At 39.7% G+C, this 26,529-nt stretch overlaps 1 protein-coding gene across 1 annotated transcript in view; it reads right to left on the bottom strand.

Moving 5' to 3' along the window:
* Positions 1 to 26,529, bottom strand: part of LOC126298888 (rho GTPase-activating protein 45-like) — a 610,977-nt gene that overhangs the window by 298,293 nt on the left and 286,155 nt on the right. The window contains exon 3 of the mRNA XM_049990422.1: positions 2,604 to 2,747. Coding sequence (XP_049846379.1) covers positions 2,604 to 2,747 — 144 coding nt within the window. The remainder of the gene's footprint in view (positions 1 to 2,603; positions 2,748 to 26,529) is intronic.

Here is a 26,529-nt window from a genome sequence, read left to right as displayed (position 1 = left end):
AAACCTGTTGTATTTCTCCTCAGGCAAGCTGGCCAATAAGTGTTGTAACAATCCTAGACAGTGGCAGTAGGACGCCGTTGTCCGAGCTGAGCTCTGCATGTTCTGTCGGGGGCAGCTCTGAGGATCTTACTGGCCACGGGGGTAACTCAGTATCACACCGCAGTATCATGTGTAGACGAGCATTATCCTATTGAAAAGTGACACTCAGGTCGCCGCTGTACACGTTGACGATAGTCACTCGGCGTAATGCTGAAATACGGTTCGTCACTGAACGCAGTACGACGCAGTTCATCAGCAGTCCATGCTTTCAGTCCACTGCACCACGCAAAACGTAGCCGTTTGTGTTGTGGTGTTAATGCTAGCCTGAGCATCGGACGGTATTCTCTAGTCCAGCTGCTGCTTCTCTCCAACCAACGGTGCCCGATGACACAGAATGTTACAGAAAGTCCATTAATTGTTCTGTGATGGCAGGTGCAGATGTGAAGGGACTACGATGTGCTTGTTGCACAAAACGGCGGTCCTCACTTTTGGAGGTCAAAAGTGATCGGTCGGAGTGTAGACGAGGAGTATGCCTGCCGTCACGCTCCCACGACATCAGGTCACTGTCAAATCCGAAAGTCTCACAAATCTGGATATTGCACGATTAGGTCAACCAGCTCAATGGAGACCTACAACGAGGCACCTATCAAACTCTCAGAAGCTGATAACGCTGCCTCACACTAATATGTGGCGTCTCCGAGTCGTTCACAAAGTCGTAACATCTGAAACTGTTCATGCCCTTTATACGAGGGGGGACGCAAAAGCAACCGGACTCCGAGGGCGCTGGCACTCGTAGACGTAGTACAGGTTTCTCATGCTGCATGGTGTAGTAGAGACCTTCATGAAACTGCTGTGCAGACGGCGTCAGTGTAGAGCTGAACGTGCAAGTGTGGTATTGTGTTTCTCTGACTGTTGGCGGGTTACCTATGCAAAGTCGTTATCGCAACTTTAAAAGAAGAAAGAGTGTGTGTGAAATTTCGGTTCCTGCTTAAAAAAAACTGCAACGGAGACACACCAAATTCTTCAGGAAGCTTTCCAGGAGAACGCCATGAGCCGGACACAGGTTTCCGATTGGTTTGGGCGCTTTAAACGTGGTAAGATGTGTGATGATGACCAAGCTCGTTCTGGACGCCCTGAAACATCGCGAAATGAGGAGAACATTGAAAAGGTCCGCCAAAAGATCAACGAGGATCGTCGCCAAACGATCGACCAAAATTCGGCACAGACAAGAATCAGTTGGAGCACTTGCTAGCGGATTTTGAGTGAGGGTTTGCACGTGACGCGTCTTGCTGCTAAATTTGTTCCGCGCCTTCTCATACAGGAGCAAAAAAACCATCCGCATGAATGTGTGTCAGGACTTGAAAACAGAGATTGCACGTGATCCAAACTTCTTGAACAAAGTTATTACAGGGGGTGAGAGTTGGTGTTACGGGTTTCACCCTGAAACCAAACAAGCGTGAAGCCAGTGGAGGACTCCCAACTATCCCAGACCATAAAAAGCAAGGCAAGTGAGGTCAAATGTGAAGACGATGATCATTGTCTTTTCTGATGTTCGTGGAATTGTGCATCGGGAATTCGTACCCTTTGGCCAGACTGTTAACCAGAACTTTTACTTGGATGTTTTAAGGCGTCTGCGAGAGGATGTGAGGAGGAAACGTCCGGAACTTTGGCGATCAGGTGACTGGTTTCTGCATCACGATAACGCTCCAGCACACACGGCCTTACAAGTGACCCACTACTTGGCACCTCAGAGGTGGTGTGTCGTTCCCCACGCTCCGTATTCGCCGAACCTAGCCCCGTGCGACTTTTTTCCTATTTCCACGACTGAAAAAGAATGCTAAAAGTGGAGCGGTATGACGATGTGGAGGCGGTAAAAACAGCTTCGCAAAGGGCACTGGACAATATCAAATTTGAAGAGATCCAAACATACTTCCAACAGTGGGAAAAGAGACTTGACAAGTGCATCGCATATAATGTAGGGTATTTTGAAGGTGACTGAAGTAATTTTGTAAAAAGGTTCATCAATAATTTTTTTATGATAACAAACCGGTTTCTTTTGGGTCCCCCTCGTATATGCCTTACCAGGCCTGTTAACAACAATAAACGCGAACATCACTAATGCACCTTGGTGTCCGCAGCTCGCGGTCGTGCGGTAGCGTTCTCGCTTCCGGCGCCCGGTTCCTGGGTTCGATTCCCGGCGTGGTCAGGGATTTTCTCTGCCTCGTGATGACTGGGTGTTGTGTGATGTCCTTAGGTTAGTCAGGTTTAAGTAGTTCAAAGTTCTAGGGGACTGATGACCATAGATGTTGAGTCCCATAGTGCTATGAGCCATTGGAACCATTTTGCAACCCTGGTGGGCGGCTTACCTTTTCCGGAGAAGTGCAACTGTAATTATTTACATAACCTTCGATGGTGTGTACGTCTACAAAGTTATACTGACATACGACCATGTCTTCTGGGTGCTTCACTTTTATTTACAGGCAGCGTATTGAGTGACAAGTATGATTACAGTCAATGGCTGACTAGAGTTGAAATTTTAATGAACATGATTGAGCAGATGTTACCTTTCATATGTTGCACGAGCGCACCGGCAGCGGCGAGCAGCCGCGCGGACTGCATGGCGGGATACTTGTCCAGCACGGCTCGCAGGATGCGAGTCACCTCGCCCACACACGCGTGCGCCTCCACGCGCTGGCTCTCCCGATCCACTGCAACAAGAAGCAGTAAACCATCAGACAAACCACATCCGCAGTTCACATATCATTTTTGTGTAAATAGCTTTTTTTTAGAATCCTGTCTTCTGACTGGTATGATGTTGGCCGCTAAGCTCTTCATCTCAAGGCAGGATTTGCACCTAACGTCTACAGTTCTTACCCTCTACAGTTTCTAACAGCCCTACCACAACAAAGGTCAAAAATTAATTATGATTGTAGTGTTGCTCACGCTGCTAAATATTGCATTTTCGGGCAACAAGGAAGTTATATATATGTGGTGGCAGGTGTAATTAGAGCACAGTTAATGAAGTCATTTCTTGAAATAATGGATAAACTGGGCACTCATATTTTCGTGTTTCCCACGCTGGTCTCGTTGTCAACTCATGGTTCAATCGTCGAAAATCTAGGTGGTGATGATTCCAAACTCGAATGCAAAGAGGCCTGCGATATTCAAAAGGTATATAGATGTGTTTAATAAAACATTCTCGAAGATTAAACTTTTGCAATTTAGGACAATGGTGATGTATAAAAGTAATCAGCACTCCGAATTTAGGTTACACTTCTTTTTTACTACTTTTTTTTTTTGCAATATCACGTAACTCGTTCCAAAACATCACTTCACAATATAAAACATACTTGAAAATATCTTCCTCACTGTTAAAGTTCACATTTCATAAAATGACAACAATTTGCGTCTTTTTAACCTGACTGCCAAGACTTGACTCTCTAATAACCGCTTACGCGCCCAAAAATCAGAGATACAAGTACGTCAAAGATGATAGTGACAAAAGAAAGAATACACATAAGAATAATATACATATCGATGTATCGAAGTACCTCTACATTAATGAAATCAGATCTGAATGTTGTCACAGAAATATGTTAACTATTTTACAGAAACACAGTGGAATACTGCTGGTATCGAGAGGTTGAGGTGAGGTGCCGTAATGGTTACGTAATTCAAGTACCATTACAAGTTCCCGCATGTACCATGGGAAGCTATTCCTTGAACTCATGTCGCATCATCCTGCCTCCTCTTGTCGTCAGTGTTCGCCACGTATTTCTTTCCTCGCCGATTATGCGGTGAACCTCCTCAGTTCTTTTAGTGCCAGTGTACCAAATTTCCAACATTTTTCTGAAGCATTCCATCCCAGAATCTTCGATTCTCTCTTTTCCGGTTTCCCCACATTCTACGATTCACTTTCGTACAATTCTCAGAAATTTCTTCTTCATTTCGAGGTCAAAGTTTGACGGTACTAGACTTCTTTCGCCCTCTTCGCCTGTTCTTGTCTGTGTCTTATGTCCTCTTACCTTCGTCGTTTATACGGTAGTTTGCTTCCAAGGTAGCAGAGCTCCTACACTTCGTGGTCCTCAGTTTTGGTGTTACGTTTACAACTAATTTCATTTCTGCTACTTCTGATTACTTTTGTCTTTCTTTGGTTTACTCTGACCCCATATTTTCTGCCCATTCATTATGTCTTGTACATTTTCCACTCACATTAATGTGACCACCTGTCAAAAGCCCAAATAACTAATTTTTGGAGCGCGAAACGCTGCGAGACGTGTAGAAACAGAATCAATGAGGTTGTGGAAGGCAGCGACAGGGAAGTGGAGCCAAGTGAACTCCAATGCCGCAGCCAGCTGCGCTAGCTTACTCTGTTGAAGATCCGTGGTGCGTACATCCCGGACGAGATGGTCCCACTGATTCTCGATTAAGTCTAAATCTGGGGAGTTTGGTGCCCAGGGGTGAACGGTAAACTCACCCTGCTGCTCTTCGAACCACACTCTTACATTGAGAGCTGTGTGACACGTTGCATTGTCCTGCTTCCAGATGCCATCGTGCTGAGGAAAAACATGTAGGAGTGGACGTGATCCCCTAGGATAGCTGCATATTTGTTTTGATCCATTATGCCTTCCACAGCGATGAGATCGCCCTGGGAACGCCCTCCAACCTGGACGATTTCGCGGACTGTTAGAGGGGCACGAAATGTATTCGTATTTGCGAAAATGAACCACTTCCAGCTGTATAACAGAATGGCGTCAATGTAAATTTCTACCGGACCTGGACTTGAACCACGACTTCCCGCTTTATACGAGCAGTCATCTTAATCGCTTTTTCCCCTTTTATTTTCACTTTATTTGTTATTGTTCTCGTCATTTGGCCTACGCAGACTTCACATGATACACCTCGAGGCCCCCGACAAAGACAGGTCGCGGCGCGTACGTCACGACGGTAGGCCTGAGCTCGCTCGCTCGCTCAACCCGGTGGGCAAAATGTGTTTCTAAACCTGTTAACTCGCAATTAAATGTTTACGTACTAACGAGAATTGGATCTTCTACTGGGATCTGCTATTATGAAGTATTACTGATTACTAGTTGTACAACAAAATTTTAAATCAATTCTCGACATAAATGGTATGACGGCTTGTTTATGGCATTTAGTCTCTTCTGCGTAACAATCCTCAGTTCATAGAAGATGTGCTGCCTTATGCAACTGATAATCATTTTAGCAAGATTTAAATTGTATTGTACCCCAGTGCACCTGTAACAAATTATTAGTATGCCTATGGACTTGTAATCATTGTAGGACTAAAAACAGTAAGATTCCATAAGAGTGGATTCCAGTAGAAGATGCAATTCTCGTTCGTACATACACACCTAGCTACGAGTTAACAGGTGCAGAAACGCAGTTTGCCTGCCTAGTTGAGCGAGCTTGGCCTACCTTCGTGACGTACGAGTCGCAGCCTGTCTTTCTCGTAGGCCTCGACACATCTTCAGTTTCGTGGTTGATGGCCTAACTCACTTTTTTCCTTGTGTGTGTGTGTGTGTGTGTGTGTGTGTGTGTGTGTGTGTGTGTGTGTGTTTGTTACAGAGGGCTAACCCTTTCAGCAAATGCGCTGAGCTACGAGGGCTATCCACAAAGTACATTACGTTCTGGAATTAAAAATAAATAAAGTATTGGAATTCTTTTTTATTATATACAGATGAAAGCCACACTTAAATACTACTTTTCTACGTATTTGCCATTTAAATTAAGGCACTTATCGTAGCGATGGACGAGCTTGGAAATTCCTTCGTCGTAAATTTCGGCCGCCTGCGCCTTCAACCACGTGGTTAATCAGTAACCCGGTAGAAATACGATTTTTGTGGATTTCCTGGAGAGAGGCACTACAATAAACTATGAAAGGTATTGCCAAACTCTGCACAACCTGAGAAGTGCAATACAAAAGAAGAGCAGGAGAAAGTTGGGCTCAAAGATCTTGCTGATTCACGACAACGCCCGGGCCCACACGGCAAATGCCACTCGTGAAGTTCTCGAATCTTTTAAGTGGCAGTTGTTTCCTCATCCGCCGTACAGTCCCGACCTGGCACCGAGCGACTTCCACTTATTCCCAGCAATGGAGAAGTGGTTGGCTATGCAACGTTTTGATGACGACGCACAGCTTCAAGAAGAGGTAACCACGTGGTTGAAGGCGCAGGTGGCCGAATTTTACGACGAAGGAATTTCCAAGATCGTCCATCGCTACGATAAGTGACTTAATTTAAATGGCAACTATGTAGAAAAGTAGTATTGAAGTGTGGCTTTCATCTGAATATAATAAAAAAATTCCAATACTTTAGTTATTTTTCATTCCAAAACGTAATGTACTTTGTGGATAGCCCTCGTACTTGCTCCGGCGCTGTTGCAGCTCTCTGAACACGACTCCAAACTTCCAAAAGGCGTCCATGTGTCACACCTGTACTCGTACTTCCTATTAATGTTTATTTTTAAGTTGCAGGTCCGGTATTGGCCGATAAAAACGGATGAAATGTTCCTTCACCCATGCATGGATGTCCGAAGAAACAGGCACAACGGTGACTATAGCTGCTATGAAAGACAGGAAATATAATTGCAGTTGCGAATTTGAACCACCTGGATCTGTATTCCTTCGGACATGCACGCATCTCTGAAGGAACATTGGCAACTGGTAGCCTATTCCTCCCCCAACCGCTTTTTAAAGTTACAGTAGGAGAACAGAAATGTTACCGATACAGTACGCAGAAGTAGGCAAAACATGCTAAAAATATTGAGAAACAAATTTTATACAATGAACAATGTTTATGGAGATGTTTTAATAATTTGTTGGCTCTGAAATGGAAAGACAAGTGCGACGTGTAGGCTACATGATAACGAAACGACGAAGTGTAGAGATGGTTGAAACAAACAGACAAACATTTTAGGAAAACAATGAAGCTCAAATGCATCCTGAAATACAATAACGGAATGGGTGGAAGTGATCATCAAGAATAGATAGATGTTGGTTCTCAAAGCTTCTTTTTTTTCTTTTTTCTTTTCTTTTTTCTTTCGAATCGCTCGTCTTCCTTATTTTGTATTCTTTATAAATAAATTGTATACAGTTAATCTTGTATTTCGGCAACTTGACCTAGCCATTGTCCGATACCAAAGTAGATCACGAATAGCAAACATACGATCACCGCAGGAGGTGAAAGTCTAAGCGAAAGAAGTACGTTTACACATAGTGAAAATTGATACACGACTCTGAATTCAACACAACCTTCGAATGGGTCCAAGAAACGTAACAATATCGTTAATGTAACAGCTATTTGCGACAGTATCGCTTCGTGTAGAGCTGATTGCAACTTTTTTGGGAGTGAATAGGAAGCTGTGCACTATATTAACAATTTTTAATTCATGAAGGAAGTTTTTTAAAATTACATACCGACGTGACTTGTAACGGTCGGTGACTATAGTGAATGTTATTTCAGTGGCCGGTGCAGAGGAAAATGGCAGCGATTTTCTTAGCAACGAGTTGCTGTTTCAAATACTGTATGACATTAAAAGCTCTCGTCAGTAGTTGAGTCACGAATTTAACGGCAGTTATCCGGAAATAAAAAGGGAAAATTAACACTGTTGCAATAAATTATTTGATGCTATTGGTAGACTACGGACGGAGTCCAGTAATACATTTAATCGCAGGCATGACGAGCTCCGAAACGGATTTCAGTCTAAACATGATGGAAGCAAACCAGAAATTCAAGATGTTAAGACAGTTTGCCGAACAAAACAAACAAACGAAAACTTAAAATTAACAATGGTCATAACAAAATTCGTGCCCAAGATAGTCAAGCTGCACACATATATGTTGTTTGTAACAGTAACAAAGTGACTATTACTAAGTGGTGGCGTTCAGACGCATTGGAATGAGTTGAATAACGAAGTATAAAAAATCTGCTGGCAAGTTTCAGAATGCGAGAGGGCAACGAGCTAAGCAAATAAAAAGTTTGTACAGGAAGAGATTGATGCGGCACTACGTATAACAGATGGTAACATTGTTAAAATGCCTCAAGTAACCATAGACTACGCAATGACTACACAAAACATTCAATAATATTAACCCAAACAACGTATTCATTCCGTTGCTTTTATCGAACAGTTAAAATATGTCTTTCCAAAACATTATACAGATCAGAGTAACATAGATACGTGTACCACCTACATGAAAGGTGAAGCACATATCTGGGGTATCAATGCATCCTAAACTTACTCCACATACAAAGAACCTCAAATAGAATTCTTTAAAAGAAATTTTTCACAAGAAAAACAATAATACATAAAATTATAAATTCTTCCACAGACGATCTACGGAAGACATCATGGTACAACGCGAGAATATATGCTGAAATACTAGAATGACAATGCCTACGTCGATGAACCGGTTAAAGAGGAAGAAATTAATGATAATTCAAACACAAAAGTTATGACTGACGGTACGTGTAAAATGTTGGCACTCACGCTACATTTGAATTTCGAGCAATTGTGATTAATGATAGATCGAATCGAAGTCGTCACAGCAGAATGGGAACAACGAGAAAGAAATAATTATGGAAGTCGAAATTGTAATACTAACCCGCCATGAAGATAAATTCAAAATTGCGGAGAACCAAGTACATTCGATCGATGAGACGACGACATGCAGAGATAGGACGAACGGAGTTAGTTCGAATCATCAATCAGATCACCCGATGCAGGAGAGAGAGCATAGAATCAATACCCAGAACGTGCAAGTAGCATCGATAATAATCCATGAGACCGTGCAGCTGCAAACTAAATGAAGTTTCGGAAACCTCATCCTCCGAAACTAATATTACAGGAAACGAGTCAGATATCACCATAAATATCATTAAATGTGAAAGTATCACAGACCTGAAAGGCGACCTGTACAGAGAGGAAGATGATTCTGACAAAGACACTTTTATTGTAGAAGTGAAGATTAGAAGAATAAGTATGGACACAATTGTGGACTCAGCGAATGAGACGAGTGGTATCTCGGAAAATTTATTCTCATAACTGAATAATCTAGCTGCATTCCCAACGTTTCCTGTTATTAGCGCACATGTTTTCAGTGCTGTAGGTAATCGAAGCAGGCCCATCAAAGGTCAGCTAGTACTAAGGTTCGGACTTGAGTAAGATGAGTACGAGCAGATCATGTTGGGGTTATATGCTTAAGGTTGGTGTAGTCGTCGGTATTGACTCGTTCACGGAGATTAAACGTCAGATGGATTTGGGTGAGAGCTGACCGCATGCGAAGTCTAATGATGCAGTTACGTGTGTAGTACGGCTGAACATGTGGGCAGTGTATTAAGAGCAGAGCAACTAGTAATATAGTCAAGACACTTTTCCAATGCTTTTCTTAGTTCGCAGCGTCGTAGTTTTTAAAGCTCATTGCTTCAAGAATTTTTTTTTAATTGCGTTGGGCGTACTCGTCAATATGTAGACACTGTGTTAAAAGCAGAGCAGCAGATGATACGCGACGAAGCACTGTATTGCATCGGTGACCAGTGTATCATAATGCATTAAAATGATTTTTAATCACAAACATGTGTCTGGACTAATTCAAGGCAAGTAAATATGAATATTAACGAATAAGTAGAATGTAAACTTTGTGTCATTACTATTTTTTTTCAAATGAAGATTTTCAAACGATCATTAAGCCATATGTTATACATTCTTTTGATATAGTGAAATTATATAGATATAAATACAATTCCTTATGATTTTCTTAGTCTTCAGACAATACTAAATTTACACACACACACACACACACACACACACACACACACACACAAACCTGCCTGTTGACATTTTCTATATGCACGATCTAAACGTTACCCTGCTTTCAGCCATCTGTTCCCTACTCCAATAACTCCATCCGAACAGACCTCGGAAGGCCTAACTACAAGAGGCGACAATGGATGTAGATATGGAGGGGCATGTTGTCAGCATACCGCTCTCCCAGCCGTTGACAGCTTTCGTGACCACAGAGACTACTTCTGAATTAGTGTCTCCTCAATTGGTCTCTCAAGATCTGAGTGCACACTGCTTGCCAAGAATGCTCACCAAGCCTGTCAGATCTGAAGGGAACCATTGTTACTACTGTGGTAAGGCCGTTGACTCTCTGGTTCATGGTTATTATGAATATCCCTGTTGGCTCACATATATCTGGTGTGGGGCGTAAGTGCAGATATTTTTATTGATGACTGATGACAGTATTGTGAACAACATTACATCAGTATTTACTTTCTTTACAGACTACTAATTGTAGCTATTACGAGTAGAAAATGTTTAGTTTAGTTATTACTTCCTAGTACACAAATAAGTCGTTAACGCTTATTTACCCCTGGACAGCAGCTCAGATGTTATAATGGGGACACAAACGATGAATCCTACACTGAGAGGAGTAATCCACTTAGTAGTGCTGTTACAAACGTGCAGAAGACATAAAATCATAAAGTTTGTGACGTGTTTGTTGAAAGACTATATAAAATATCTCCTCCTAAAACTGTTATACCCTAAATAATTATATGAGGACAACTTTTTTTCTAGATGGCCGCTGACACTTTCCAGCGATGCTAGGCATCCTTTAGTCTTCGCTGGCCGAGGGATGAGGAGATTTCATGGAAGTAGCAGGGACAGCTAACCAGCTCTCGGGCATGCTATCTATCCTAGTGAACTGACAGAATGACGTTTTTAACATGAAAACAATGACAATGGTTGTTTATAAATGACGAAGGATATTTTACAAGCGAATCTGGAACTCTAGTTTTGCTTGTCCTACGGAATTACGCCTGGAGCAGAAAACTAGATGGTAGGCAGCACAAATTTCATAGGAACATCGCAGCGTGTCTACGACTGATCACCTTTTAGGGGGTGACAAGTCCTAAGGGTAGACTCAGTGTTTTAGTATTACAATGACGCGTAAAAATAGTTTCAAATTACATTAGATTTGATGTTCCCACTTTCCTTCTGCTGCCTCCAGCCAATCAGAGTTTGGTACTAAAATGGCATGCCAGATATGCAGTAAACGAATTACATGACAGTTTGAAAGTCAGAGATATAGCCATTATTTCCGTGAAAATCACAAACCTCACACTTAATATTAAAGTGAAACCAAAGTCAAAGATATGCACTATTTAGTAAAACATACATCTCTCTGGCGTAATATTCAAATGATTCCAAGGTCGAAGAGGTACACACACACATACACACACACACACACACACACACACACACACACACACACACACACACACACATATTTGAATTTCAAAAATTCTTTACTCCTTGTGTTCTGTCTCTATTCCATATGTAAGCAAAACTTTCCTCCTTAAACACTTTTCACGTAAATTAATGATTCCTCTCTGGTACCTCAGACTGAATATTTAAGCCAATATCAAATTAAAGCGTATGTACCTACACATAAAAGGGCGTGCTGGCAAGTAATGCCTCCGATTTTTTATGTGAAAAGTATTAAAGATTTTTTAAATGTAACAAACGTCATTAACATTCTACACCTTTGTTCTTCACGACTACGTATTTTCAGCCCTGTGTCTCTACAGGGCTCCCAATTGCAGCCTCTAACATGACGATGTGTAATGTAACTATGTCGGTGCTGAGAAACAAATCGAGTTTCTAACTGCAGAAAACGTGCCTCCAATTGAAATCAATAGAAGAATGAAAGCTGTGCAGGTGATGATTGTATCGACATCAATAGTGTGCGACGTTGGGTAGTTTGTACTCCCAATGAAGGAAACGATGGTGCTAACCTCAACACGTGTAATATCCCATTTTAATCTGTTTCCAAAACTTAATGAACACCATCGACGACTTCACTTTGATAGTGATGAAGCGGTTCAAGCAGAGGTGAGGTTGTGACTCCGTCAGCAAAGTCAAACATTCTACAGTGAAAGTGCCAAAAAACTGGTCACCCGTTAGGTGAAATGCGTTCTTCGCCAGGGTGGCTATGTTAAAAAAAAATGTAGATTTGAAAAATAAAGATATAGAATGTTCCTAACGTTTGCTTTATTTTAAAATCTTCAAGAGTTTTGACAACATGAATTCGGAGGCTTTACTTTTCAGCACGCCCTAGTACATACCTGTGGCGTAACATTAAGGTGATACCTATTTGAAAGATATGTATTATATACATACACACATATATCTCTGCGTTTCAAACGTCAAGTACTATACTCCTCAAACATCTCTCTCATTCAAAGTAATCATTTCTCTGTATAGTGATCTCTGTCATCTAAAGATTCAGTCACTCTTTCGCTCAGAGTGTCTACCATCCCCCATTGGGCTGTCACCATTCCAAGTACGTGGCTACCATTCCTCCCAGGTTGTCACTATTCCCCTTAGGTTTCCACCCATGCACAACTTAATGGCTAGTGAGTAACAACTAAAAGTTTCATGCATAATGTATGTGCCATAAAGCCCAACACATAATATGTAAAATTGTGTAATATTAAAAAATGACTCCAAGGCCACAGATAAGCTTTATTGCATTCCGTCAGAAAGGTTTATATCACAAAAACGTTCATGATATGAAATCCACGAATACATTCAGTTCTTGCCAGAGAGACAGCTGACTGCTGCATTATTCTCTGCTAAGGACGCAATTGAATGTCATCCTCTTTGCACTGTACAGAGGTGATGGGTTGGAGGGTGTTTCATATCCCATGGAGTTGCCTGCATATTCACCCACCCAAAAAAAAGAAAGGTTGTACACCTGAGGAATTATCAGAATTGTGCGCTAAATTGGTAAATTTGATTCATATGTACAGAGAAACAAATGGTGAAGCCACGAATAAGTGACAAGTTGCTGGATGTCCACACCTCACCACAGAACCTGAACGTCAGAGGCTTGACAGCTGTTTTAAAGCACACCGTTAAGTACACATTATTGAACATCGGACTCCGCAGCAGACTACCCCTACATGTTCTCATGTTGACCCAATTACATCATTAATTACATCTGCAGTGGTCAAGGGATCATCGAAATGGGACCACGGATAAGTGGAATGGTGACATATGGTTGGATGAATCACATTTCCTGTTACATCTGATTGATAGTCGTGCCCAGAATCGCTGTCATCCACGAGAATGGCAGCTTGAAACATCCACAGTGACACAGACAAATGCCAGTGAGGGCAGAATTTTTTATTGGGACATTTACCTTGGTTTGCATGGGATCTGTGATAACATTCGAAGACATGATGGGACCTGGGAGTAGAAGGATACTGCTGGTTCTGCTGCAGGCTGCCCTAAGGCCTGGGGCTACCAGCAATATCCATCTACTACTGCTAATTCCTTAACATACCCTCACGTCTCAATCTAATTTATTTAGTAAATTTAACTGAATCTAATGATCAGTAAGCAAAGATTAGGAAAACTATGTATTTTACTGACTATAAAAACATTAAAAATCTTGCACATAAAGAAAAAATTTAGATTTTAAAATAAAAGGATAAATTTTTAAATAAATTCTAATAAAATATTTTATTTTTTAAAATTCTAATAAAAGTTTTTCTTAGAAACTAATCCAAAAAATATATCTAATGTGTGGGATGAATTTAAATTTGATGAAAATATTTTAATAAGTCAAGAGAGGAAAACAGTGAAATGTAATATTTACAAAACCTGTTTTGAACCAACTTTAATCATAGAACATTTGAGAAGCAATAAAACAAAGAACATTTTAACTATATATTAAATTATAATGATGATGACTGGTGTAGAGTTACAGAATTTGTCATTAATTATAAAGAAGGTATTGTAGATATTTAGGAAAAAATAGAAAAGTGAAATTCTCTCTTTTTATGACTTTAAAAATATAGTGAATTATCAATTGATCTTGACAATTTATTATCACAACTATATGGAGACAATTATGATTTTTCCAATAAATCCTATAAATACTGTGATTTGCCAAATATAATAAAAGATTATATTGAATTTTATGCACGATTTTTACAAGTTTCTCATCTGATAACCAAAAAAAAAAAAACGATTACTTTATATTGATTTGAAAATATGCTCTTAATATTCTGTGTTAAGTATCAAATATAAAATTTTTCTTGCCATACATTGTATATATATATGAGTAATAGTATCATTAGGAATTTTATCATTGAATGTTGCACATAATTTCATAGTAGTTTTTTGTGTAGCAACACATTCTTTCACTTGCACATATTTATGTCAAAATAGAAAAATTTTCAATAAATTACAATGTATTTATATTGACACTACTGTTGTAGCAGTAGTGACTAATCTAACACCTGCACCACAAACATGTTGTCTTATATAGGCGTTGCCGACTGCAGAGCCATATTCTGCCTGTTTATATATCTCTGTACTTGAATACACATGCGTATACCAGCTTCTTTGGTGCTTCAGGGTTAATTATTTTAATCTAAGTATTTTAAATAATTTGCCATCATATTTTTATCAAAATTTTTGGTATATTTATTGTTTGCTCTAACATATCTTTTACAAGATTGGGATTTGCCATCTCTTGTTCCTTTTTCAATCACTGAAATCCACTATAAATTATTCATTAGAGTTTTGTCCTCTATAAACAACTGGATTCTTATGATGTCCATTTATATATTTTATATGAGAACAAGAATCCCTTGCATCATGTTCTTGATATTTTACAGTAAAAGAATTCTCTTTATTGTCCTGACAATTAGCCATTTTTAATAGTAAAGAGTCAAAATCTGCATAAATAATGAAGGAACAATTGGTCATAACTCACAACTTCTATATTGTATGTATATACATTTTTTGGTAGCTCTACTTTTATTGGTTTATTAATTAAACAATTTTTCTTTACTATAAAAAATTCAGTAAACACAAATCACAAATTAATTTTTGGTGCTCATTTTTAATAATTTGGCTAGAAACAAATTAAGATAAATCTTTTATCCCAGCATAGTTTGAATTTTTCCATTTTCAAAATATAATAAATTAATAGATTTAGTTTTTTTAGATTTTTTTATTTATAATAGATATACATTCTAATATTATCCTTTGGTTGAATTTTTTTTCTTTGTAGGAGTAAGCATTAATAGATAAATTATTGTAGTCTGGTTTTAAAGATACCATTAATTTCAACAGGGAACGAAATATCTGGTATTCTTCCTGTAAGTTCTATAACAGAATCTTTATAATTACAAATTTTCTCAATATTTTTATATTTGTCTATCCACTGGTCTTAATTCAGACGCTACTGCCTATAGGAGGAATTTCTTATTATTTTTTACAGTAACACAAGCCATTTTCCTTTATTTTTCCTGGTAATTTGATGTAAGACAAACCTCTTAATGAAATATATTCATTACTTGGTAATTGTAATCACTTAATTCTATTTAACATCCGTCCCTGTCCTCATATTTGAAAAGCAGAGATTTTTCTTAAAATATCTTTTTTCCCATTCCTAAATTATAAATTATATCGTTTTCTATGAGAATCTTATAATTCTGAGTTTCATACCCAAATTCCACAAGCTTATTATTTATCTGCATTGTGTACTCACACAATAAATTAAAATTTGTTTTCAAACTGTCACATAATTTAAGATTTTCTCTATGTGTTTTCATAATTTTCGTTTTTGCCAGATTCTACAAATATTTTGGCTTAAGTGAGTTATTAACATTTTCGGATTTAGAGTCTAATCTTTTTTTAAATGCTATGTCAACTAAATAACAATTAACACTTTTTCTATTTCTTTCTTCCTCAATCACATCGGTGGAAAATAGTAATATTTTTTAAAATGTAATCTCTCTGTTATCTTTTTGTTTCCAAAACACATTGGTAAAAAGGGGAATATTTCTTATAACAGTATATCCCTGTTATTTTTAAATACATCATAACTATTTTCTATTTTATAATAAAACAATCATCTCCAATTTTTCCTTGCCTTTCTTTCTTATTAAATATTTAATCATTAACCTATTCAAATTAATTTTATTTAATTAACGACACCCTTTTAAATTATTTAGTTAACAATATATTTAAACACCTACAATGCAGAAGTTCCTTTTGAAATATTCTTAACCTCAATAAAATGTTTTATTTGTGTTCTCATTTATAAGGAAATAAACATTAGATTTTCTATTTTTTATATTTTTTTGTATGGAAAGATGGCAAATGGGAGAACTAAGTTATAAGGAATTTTTTAAAGTGTTACTAAATTTTTTTCTGTGTAAGTGGAACCCTTACTGATGGACCCAGTTATGTTAACAATTGTAATTTAAAAAAAAAAGATTAGTGACCTACAAATAAATGCTCTATATAACATTACAGGGTGTGAATATTTGAAAGCTACGCATGGGGACAAAATTTGTTAGGAGATCAGTAACAAATTTAAGATTATTTTGCCAGGCAGGTACTTGAAAATAATGGGTGGATGGGATATACAATATTTTGAGGAAGGAAGTATCAAACTGGGATACAAAGGCGTGAAGAAAACCAAAAAGTTGTAATTAATTTCACGATCGGATTTTTTGTTTTGAAATGTGCATTTGTTCACAAATTCTTTGTGATTTTTAACTGTCAATTTACATAACTTTAGATTTTTTCTGAATGGACAAAACGTGGTCTGGGCGAATATATTTTGTATCCTTTTATTCTCAGAGCTAAGTTTTTTCTGCACAAGGGTGTTTATTTTTATTTTAATTTATTAGATTAGGTTAAATTTGCTGAATTAATTAGTTTTTGATACGAGAAGGTAATTGGGAATCAGCACAAGTAGACGAATATTGCCAGTAGTTCCAGGCCTTGGTGCAGCCTGGAGTAGAACTAGCAATATCCATCTACTCCTATAGTCTACATCAACATTAGTCTGGACCACTTTTATGCCTTCATGCTTGATGTCTTCCCCGATGGTGATGGCATCGTCTAGTGAGGTAACTGTCCATGTCACAATGTCAGAATCGTGTTGTAATGATTTCAGGAGCATGATACGGAACTCACATTTTTGGCTCAGCCACCTAATTTGTCTAATCTTTAACTGTTGGTTCATATCTAGTGTTAACATTCCTTACAAATCCACCTGCCCACAGAATCGCTATTGTATTTTATTCTGAGAATTGAACCTCACGCTATTAAGTGTATGGTCGTAAAGATTTGGTTCATCACTGGGTTTTGCAACTCTGACATGGGATTATTACACACACTTATACAGTTAAGCTGTTCACCTCAAATTTGCCCCCATTACCTTATGATTTGTTAATTCGCTTTCATCTGGCTGAGTTGTTAGGAAGTCTTCACTCAACGACTAATAATCTCTTTTTACAGCTATATTAATTACAGTTATTCCGGTATGAACTTTGCATTTTTCAAATGGAACAAGAATAATTTATGCTGTGGTGTCGTAGTTGCAAAAGAGACAAATTTATTTCGTATAAATGTTAATTGTCCTTAATCCCACAGGATTTTTCCATAAAGTTCATTTACTTATAATTTATTTTGTACCCATCCTGCTACATTATAATGATCTAAGGATCGGTTCTGTAGTAGATGCACGTGCTTTAATATGCTGCAGTACGACCGACTGAAACGACATGGAAGCGAGTCAGCCTAATAGTCTTAGTCATATATTGTCCACACCCAGATTAGTTTATAAGAGCATTGGTGCAGTCGTACTCTTGAAGACCACTTGAGGCATTCTGAATATACCTGACACACTTGAACATTACATGGATGCCTGCAACGTACTCGTCAAAGAGGGGTAAATTTGAAATATTTAAATGTACAGCAAGAGTAAACACAGAAAGTGAGCCTTAGCTTGATCATGATGACGATTGGTTTGTGGAGCGCTCAACTGCACCGTCATCAGCGCCCATACAAAGTTCCAAGTTTTTTCAAAGTCCAATGTTTTACACAGTCCAATGGAGCCACTATCACGAATGATTATAATGAGGATGAAATGATGATGACCACACAAATACCCAGTCACTGAGAAGAGAAAATCTCCAACCCGGCTGGGAATCGAACCCGGGACCGCGGAGGCAGCAACGCTAGCTACTAGACCACGAACTGCAGACCCGTAGCTTGAGAGCCAGACAGTCAATGCTTTATAGATAGAGTGAGGCAGAACTGATGAAGTCCAGCTAATGAGTCATTCTTCTCTAATATTAGATAGTGGCTAAAGAGAAGCCATGTCAAGTCTAGCCATGACTTAACGTGTACAATGGTGGGACATGGTTCACCGTAAGACACAGCGCGTGATTCGAATCTCCGGCCAGGATATTTTTCATTAACTATACTCGATAAAATAATGTTGTTAACTGTGCTATTTGTGGCAAACAAAGAACTTGTGCGACAGGTACGAAGGATATCGGCGAAACAGATTTCAGAATACTTGACGGCTCAACACAAAAGTTTTATCTCAAGTACAGATAGTGCTGAGGATCAGTAGACAAAGTTGAAAACCATCGTACAATATGAATTATATGAGTATGTGCCAAGCAAGATCGTAAAGAGATGGAAAAGAGCCACCGTGGTACATCAACCGAATTAGAAAACTGCTAGGGTAGCAAAGGGAACTGCACGGCAAACATAAACATAGCCAAAGCCTTGCAGACAAACGAAAACTACAGGAGGCGAAATTTAGTGTGAGGAGGGCTATGCGAGAGACGTTCAATGAATTCGAAAGTAAAGTGCTATGCACTGACTTCGCAGAAAATCCCAAGAAATTTTGGTCTTATTTCAAAGCGGTAGGAGGACCAAAACAAAATGCCAGACACTCTGTGACCAAAATGGTACTGTAACATAGGATGACAGACTAAAGGCCGAAATACTAAATGTCTTCTTCCAAAGCTGTTTCATAGAGGAAGACTGCACTGTAGTTCCCTCTCTAGAATGTCTCAAAGATGACAAAATAGTATATATCGAAATAGATGACAGAGGGATACAAAAACAATTAAAATCGCGGAAAGGAGGAAAGGCCGCTGGACCTGATGGGATACCAGTTCGATTTTACACAAAGTACGGGAAGTGACTTGCCCTCCTTCTTGCAGAGGTGTACCGTAGGTCTCTAGAAGAGCGTAGCGTTCTAAAAGATTGGAAAAGAGCACAGGTCATCCCTGTTTTCAAGAAGGGGAGTCGAACAGATGTGCAGAACTATAGACCTATATCTCTAACGTCGATCAGTTGCAGAATTTTGGAACACATATTATGTTCGAGTACAATGACTTTCTGGAGACTAGAAATCTACTCTGTAGGATTCAGGATGGGCTTCGAATAAGACGGTCATGTGAAACCGAGCTGGCGCTATTCGTCCACGAGACTCAGTGGGCCATAGACACGGGTTCACATGTAGATGCCGTATTTCTTGACTTCCGCAAGGCGTTCGATACAGTTCCCCACAGTCGTTTAATGCACAAAGTAAGAGCATATGGACTATCAGACCAATTGTGTGATTGGATTGAGGAGTTCCTAGATAACAGAACGCAGCATGTCATTCTAAATGGAGAGAAGTCTTCCGAAGTAAGAGTGATTTCAGGTGTGCCACAGGGGAGTGTCATAGGACCGTTGCTATTCACAATATACTTAAATGACCTTGTGGATGACATCGGAAGTTCACTGAGGCTTTTTGCGGATGATGCTGTAGTATATCGAGAGGTTGTAACAATGGAAAATTGTACTGAAATGCGGGAGGATCTGCAGCGAATTGACGCATGGTGCAGGGAATGGCAATTGAATCTCAATGTAGACAAGTGTAATGTGCTGCGAATACGTAGAACGAAAGTTCCTTTATCATTTAGCTATAATATAGCAGGTCAGCAACTGGAAGTAGTTAATTCCATAAATTATCTGGGAGTACGCATTAAGAGTGATTTAAAATGGAATGATCATATAAAGTTGATCGTCGGTAAAGCAGATGTCAGGCTGAGAATCATTGGAAGAATCGTAAGGAAACTCAGTCCGAAAACAAAGGAAGTAGGTTACAGTACACTTGTTCGCCCACTGCTTGAATACTTCTCACCGGTGTGGGATCCGTACCAGATAAGGTTGATAGAAGAGAGGGAGAAGATCCGAAGGAGAGCAGCGCGCTTCGTTACAGGATCATTTAGTAATCGCGAAATCGTTATGGAGATGATAGATAAACTCCAGTGGAAGACTCTGCAGGAGAGATGCTCAGTAGCTCGGTACGGGCTTTTGTTAAAGTTCCGAGAACATACCTTCACCGAAGAGTCAAGCAGTATATTGCTCCCTCCTACGTATATCTCGCGAAGAGACGATGAGGATAAAATCAGAGATATTAGAGCCCATACAGAGGCATACCGACAATCCTTCTTTCCACGAACAATACGAGACTGGAATAGAAGGGAGAACCGACAGAGGTACTAAAGGTACCCTCCGCCACACACCGTCAGGTGGCTTGCGGAATATGGATGTAGATGTAGATGTAGAAGATGGCGCAAGTCAGAGAACCTAATATTCGTATGTATTGTTCTAAAAGACCAGCAATAGAAACTCCAGTATTTAAAAATGTAATGCCTTTTAATTGAAAAGGATTTCGAGATTCTTACATTTTTTTCAAGGATGGGACTCCTGACTGTACTGACCGTCTTCGGAAGATGAGACCTCCGCATATGATTTACGACTGAGACTTACGCATGACAAATTTAAAGAAATTTACACACCGGCTGAAAAAGTCAATGTGGATGAATTCTTAATGAAAGAGAAAGGGCGTTTAGTATATATAGAATTTAATCTATCGAAAAGAGAGAGAGATCTGAATTAAAAATTTACAAACTATGAGAAGCAAGTACCGGTTTTTATTACTTTTGTAAATAGTATTTACCAGAACATGGGATTTCAGCAAGGCACTATGCCAACTGGAGGTGGCTCCATAATGGTGTGGACTGTGTTTACATGGAATGGACAGGGTCCTCTGGAATTCAGCTACTCACAAACGTCATGTTCCTAACAAACGATAGAACTTTTATGGATGACAGTGCACCATGTCACCGGGCCACAGTTGTTAGCGTTTGAAAAACATTTTGGACCATTCGAGCGAATGGTTTGCCATCCCGATCGCCCAACATGAATCTCATCGAACATTGATGGGACATAATTGAGAGATCCCTTCGTGCACATAATCCTGCACCACCAACAATTTTACAATTATGGACGGCTATAGGGGCAGCACGGCTCAATATTTCTACAGGGGACTTCCAATGACATGTTGAATCCATGTCATGCCGAGTTGCTGCACTATGCTGGGCAAAATGAGGACCGACACGATATTAGAACGTTTCCCATGACTATTGTCACCTCAGTGTATATTACTGTAGACGGTGGGAATTTCGAGCTCTTCAAGAAAAAAAAAATGGAGTTTTAAGGAAGTGTTTATGACCACATTCTTCTGTGATTTCCTTTTTGTAGCTGCGTGCAAGTGAGTATTTTGGTATCAAACCAACGACGTTAGTCTGTTATCTAAACGCCTTTATACCTCAAATCAATATTTTACAAATAAGTAAGAGAAACAAGAGAAGAACTATTACCGTACTTAACTGTGAATCATCTCTAGGTGCTACGTCCTATGCCCTCCAATTGGTGTGTTGGTCCAACCACATTTAGCCAAGTGTGATTTTTCTCACTGTTTAGCTTTTCTAAATATACTTTCTTAACTGTGTCAAGCTGGAGTACATCAGCATCCTGATGCGACAGTTCCGTACAACAGCACCACCTTCCAACTAAGCCAGCAAATGGTTTCATGTTTCAACCATATAAATCCTGAGTTCAAAATACGATAATTTCTTCTTAACTACTAAACTTATTTCGAATAGCAGAACGCCGTTGAATTTGTCTTTTTAGAACTATGTTACCAGTAATGAAATTACTGTAGTTACATTTTAGAAAGGAATATTGATACCGATGTCTCTTTAATTATTATAGGTATGAAATGAAATCATATATCATGTAGTGAAGACATCTTGACAACTGATTTGGGTGAAATCAGAATTACGACGTCTGAAACGTTTCAGGAAATATCTGAGCTGAACAGCTTTGCTGAATCACCCAGGGTAATGCGCAGCTATCTGTACAGTGCTTGGTAGGGGGTACTTCATGTCAGTATTAACCATTTCTTTAGCTTACATAGCGAAGAAGAAACAAGCTGTCTACCTCTGCACGCACGCTAACCTCACATACTTCATATTTATTCTCATAAGGAGTGACGGTAGTCGCCTACAAAGAAACAGTTCTCTAAATTTTAAGCGATGTTGTTTCACGAGAACAACGTCGCCTTCCTATCCATGATACTCATTTAAGTTACCCAGCAAGATGACGCATTGGTAAGTCGCTCATCTTGCTTTCAGGACAGCACCAGTTCAATTCCCCGTGCCACAGTACAGATTGGTTGATGCTGAGCTTTGTGACAATCATTTAAATCGAACACTGGAATGGTTCCTTTAAAAAGCACACTGCCGCTTTCCTTCTATAATACAAACTTGTGCCTTGTCTCTAATGATCTCTTTATCGGCAGGACGTTCAACCCTAATCTTATCTTCTTCTCTGTTAAGTTTCCTGAACATCCCTGTTACACTATCACTGACCTGTTACGATCCTAACACCACGTTAGTAAACTGTGTGAATATCTACTGTTAAAGGTACTTCACAACGACTCCCAATGCTGGAGTAATACTCTGTAATTAGTCGCAGTAGCGTCTTATATATGGTTTCCCTGAGAGTTGCTCCGCCCTTTCTTAGAAGCCTTCCAACAAATCCAAGTCTTCCGTTTATCTTCCATACTGCTGATTTAACGCGTTTCCATCACTTCATTTCGCTTCCTCGTACTACTCCTAAATATCGTTCCCAGAACCTATCGCGGTCCCTGGTTTGGAGCCGAGTGGAAGGTTTAAACCAGAGGCTCAGACGATTCTGCGGAGATCTGGGGTGCAAATTTCTCGACCTCCACTATCGGGTGGAGAAATGTAGGGTCTCCCTGAATAGTTCAGGCGTGCACTACACGGCGGAAGCAGCTACAAGGGTAGCGGAGTACGTGTGGAGTGCACATGGGGGTATTTTAGGTTAGAGAATTCCCTCCCTAGGCCGGACATGACGCCTCCTGAGACGCGGCAAGGTAGGAGTAGGCAAAATGCAACAGGGAATAACAATATTAATGTGCTAATAGTAAACTGCAGAAGCGTCTATAGAAAATATCCAGACACTCTGTGACCAAAATGGTACTGTAACAGAGGATGGCAGACTAAAGGCCGAAATACTAAATGTCATCTTCCAAAGCTGTTTCACAGAGGAAGACTGCGCTGTAGTTCCGTCTCTAGATTGTCGCACGGATGACAAAATGGTAGATATCGAAATAGACGACAGAGGGATAGAGAAACAATTAAAATCGCTCGAAAGAGGAAAGGCCGCTGGACCTGATGGGATACCAGATCGATTTTACACAGAGTACGCGAAGGAACTTGCCCCCCTTCTTGTAGCGGTGTACAGTAGGTCTCTAGAAGAGCGAAGCGTTCCAAAGGATTGGAAAAGGGCACAGGTCATCCCCGTTTTCAAGAAGGGACGTCGAACATATGTGCAGAACTATAGACCTATATCCCTAACGTCGATCAGTTGTAGAATTTTGGAACACGTATTATGTTCGAGTATAATGACTTTCTGGAGACTAGAAATCTACTCTGTAGGAATCAGCATGGGTTTCGAAAAAGACGATCGTGTGAAACCCAGCTCGCGCTATTCGTCCACGAGACTCAGAGGGCCATAGGCACGGATTCACAGGTAGATGCCGTGTTTCTTGACTTCCGCAAAGCGTTTGACACAGTTCCCCACAGTCGTTTAATGATAAAGTTAGAGCATACGGACTATCAGACCAACTTTGTGATTGGATTGAGGAGTTCCTAGATAACAGAACGCAGCATGTCATTCTCAAAGGAGAGAAGTCTTCCGAAGTAAGAGTGATTTCAGGTGTGCCGCAGGAGAGTGTCATAGGACCGTTGCTATTCACAATATACATAAATGACCTGGTGGATGACATCGGAAGTTCACTGAGGCTTTTTGCAGATGATGCTGTGGTGTATCGAGAGGTTGCAACAATAAAAAATTGTACTGAATTGCAGGAGGATCTGCAGCGAATTGACGCATGGTGCAGGGAATGGCAAATGAATCTCAATGTAGACAAGTGTAATGTGCTGCGAATACGTAGAACGAAAGTTCCTTTATCATTTAGCTACAATATAGCAGGTCAGCAACTGGAAGTAGTTAATTCCATAAATTATCTGGGAGTACGCATTAAGAGTGATTTAAAATGGAATGATCATATAAAGTTGATCGTCGGTAAAGCAGATGTCAGGCTGAGATTCATTGGAAGAATCGTAAGGAAACTCAGTCCGAAAACAAAGGAAGTAGGTTACAGTACACTTGTTCGCCCACTGCTTGAATACTGCTCACCGGTGTGGGATCCGTACCAGATAAGGTTGATAGAAGAGAGGGAGAAGATCCGAAGGAGAGCAGCGCGCTTCGTTACAGGATCATTTAGTAATCGCGAAATCGTTATGGAGATGATAGATAAACTCCAGTGGAAGACTCTGCAGGAGAGACGATCAGTAGCTCGGTACGGGCTTTTGTTAAAGTTTCGAGAACATACCTTTACCGAAGAGTCAAGCAGTATATTTCTCCTTCCTACGTATATCTCGCGAAGAGACGATGAGGATAAAATCAGAGAGATTAGAGCCCACACAGATGCATACCGACAATCCTTCTTTCCACGGACAATACGAGACTAGAATAGAAGGGAGGTACTCAGGCTACCCTCCGCCACACACTGTCAGGTGGCTTGCGGAGTATGGATGTAGATGTAGATGTCGAATATTTAAAAGATGTGACGGGATCCGGAAGCGAGTCATCAATCTAATAATGGGATGCTGACTTGTTATTTCGGTTTTTTACGGGCACTATTGTGCGTTTCTTAACACTGGAGTGTAGCTGCATTTCCTTAGATCAAGTGGGAACTCTGGCGTCAGCGAAGAATCGGATGAATCGTTAAGGTACATTGAGGCCAACTGTTGTCCTTCTCAGACCTTCCTGGGGCACTAGTGAGGCTAATTTCGTTACTGTTTGCTAAAAATTCGTCGAGCCAGTCTTGTAGCTGCGAAGACATTCTGTAAGATCGTGTCCCGACTGTTAGTCGACAACTCGTTACAGAGTAGAACGCCTTTCGTAAATCTAGCGAGACGGAAATTCTGTTGACTCTCGTCCACTTTATGCAAGACATTGTGGGTAAATAAAACGAACCATGTTTCACACGAGTAGTTTTTCCGAAAGCCGTGCAGAATACTTCAGAGAAGTTTTTTCTTACCCCTGTAACAACGCAAGTTTGAGCATAAAAGATGCACTAATACCGTGAAACAGACAGATGTTAGTCGTATTGGTCTGTATTTCTGTTCATCCGTTATTTTCTCCTTTTTGCTCACACGAGTGACCTACACTCTTTTTCAGTGACGCGTAACTAGAAATATTCTCCATGTACGTGAGCTAGAAAATGGGCTAATCTCGCAACGTATAAATGTAATTTGCAATAGGATTTCCATAATGTCATGATGCCTTGTTCACATTGAGTAGTCTCAATTATTTCGGAATACCAGAAATGCTTCTTTTGACATCTCTCATTTGTGAGTCTGCGCGGTACCCAAATGTGTGTGGTAGTATCCATAAGCTGAATATAATTCGACATTGCGGTTCCCTGTCTATTGCCTTCAGTTTCAATACCATACTGATCAACAATATATCCGACCGTATTTTGGGATCTGTTCATTAACTTTGTATGTGAGGTGAACTTCCTTGTGTTTTGTAATGCGACTTTGGCGAGAATCTAACTGAGCAATACTTGTGAATGCAGAAACTGCTAAGACATTTTCCCTATTACTTTCCCAACATCCTAATTTGGAGCGAAAACATAGCAATTTCTGTTGACGCAACATTCTCTGAATGCTACCCCTAAACTTAAGTAAGTCTTCTCCGTATTTTATTAATTTAATTGGGAAATGTTTAGCTAATCCGGCATTATGGTATCTTTCAGCTTAAATCACAGTTGTCCAGCCTTTGTCGGCTTTCTACCAAATATACTGAGTTCATTGTTTAAGTAACTTCTTAACGATTGACTAATAGTTCCACAAAACGCATATTCTCCCGTAGCTTCATACCAAGGGGACAATAAGAAGGAGAAAAATTTACAGTCGACTATAAACTCCAACCACTCAACGTCTCATGCCAACTACCTCTAAATGAAAGAATACAATGAGCCGTTTGGAACAATCTCGTCCTTGAAGTCAAGTACTATAAGTTTCGTGTTATAAGGCTAAAATAAAATACTGCAGAAAGTCTGTCAAATGACCCACATCTAAAAGAAAGGAGAAAATAGGTCAGCTCTTTCTCCAAATGGTGCGATTCGGCTTCTGACAA

This window comes from Schistocerca gregaria, chromosome X, assembly GCF_023897955.1.
Source record: "Schistocerca gregaria isolate iqSchGreg1 chromosome X, iqSchGreg1.2, whole genome shotgun sequence".
NCBI classification, from domain to species: domain Eukaryota; kingdom Metazoa; phylum Arthropoda; class Insecta; order Orthoptera; family Acrididae; genus Schistocerca; species Schistocerca gregaria.
Note: the sequence above shows the minus strand (reverse complement) of the source record. Positions and strands in the feature narration are given on the sequence as shown.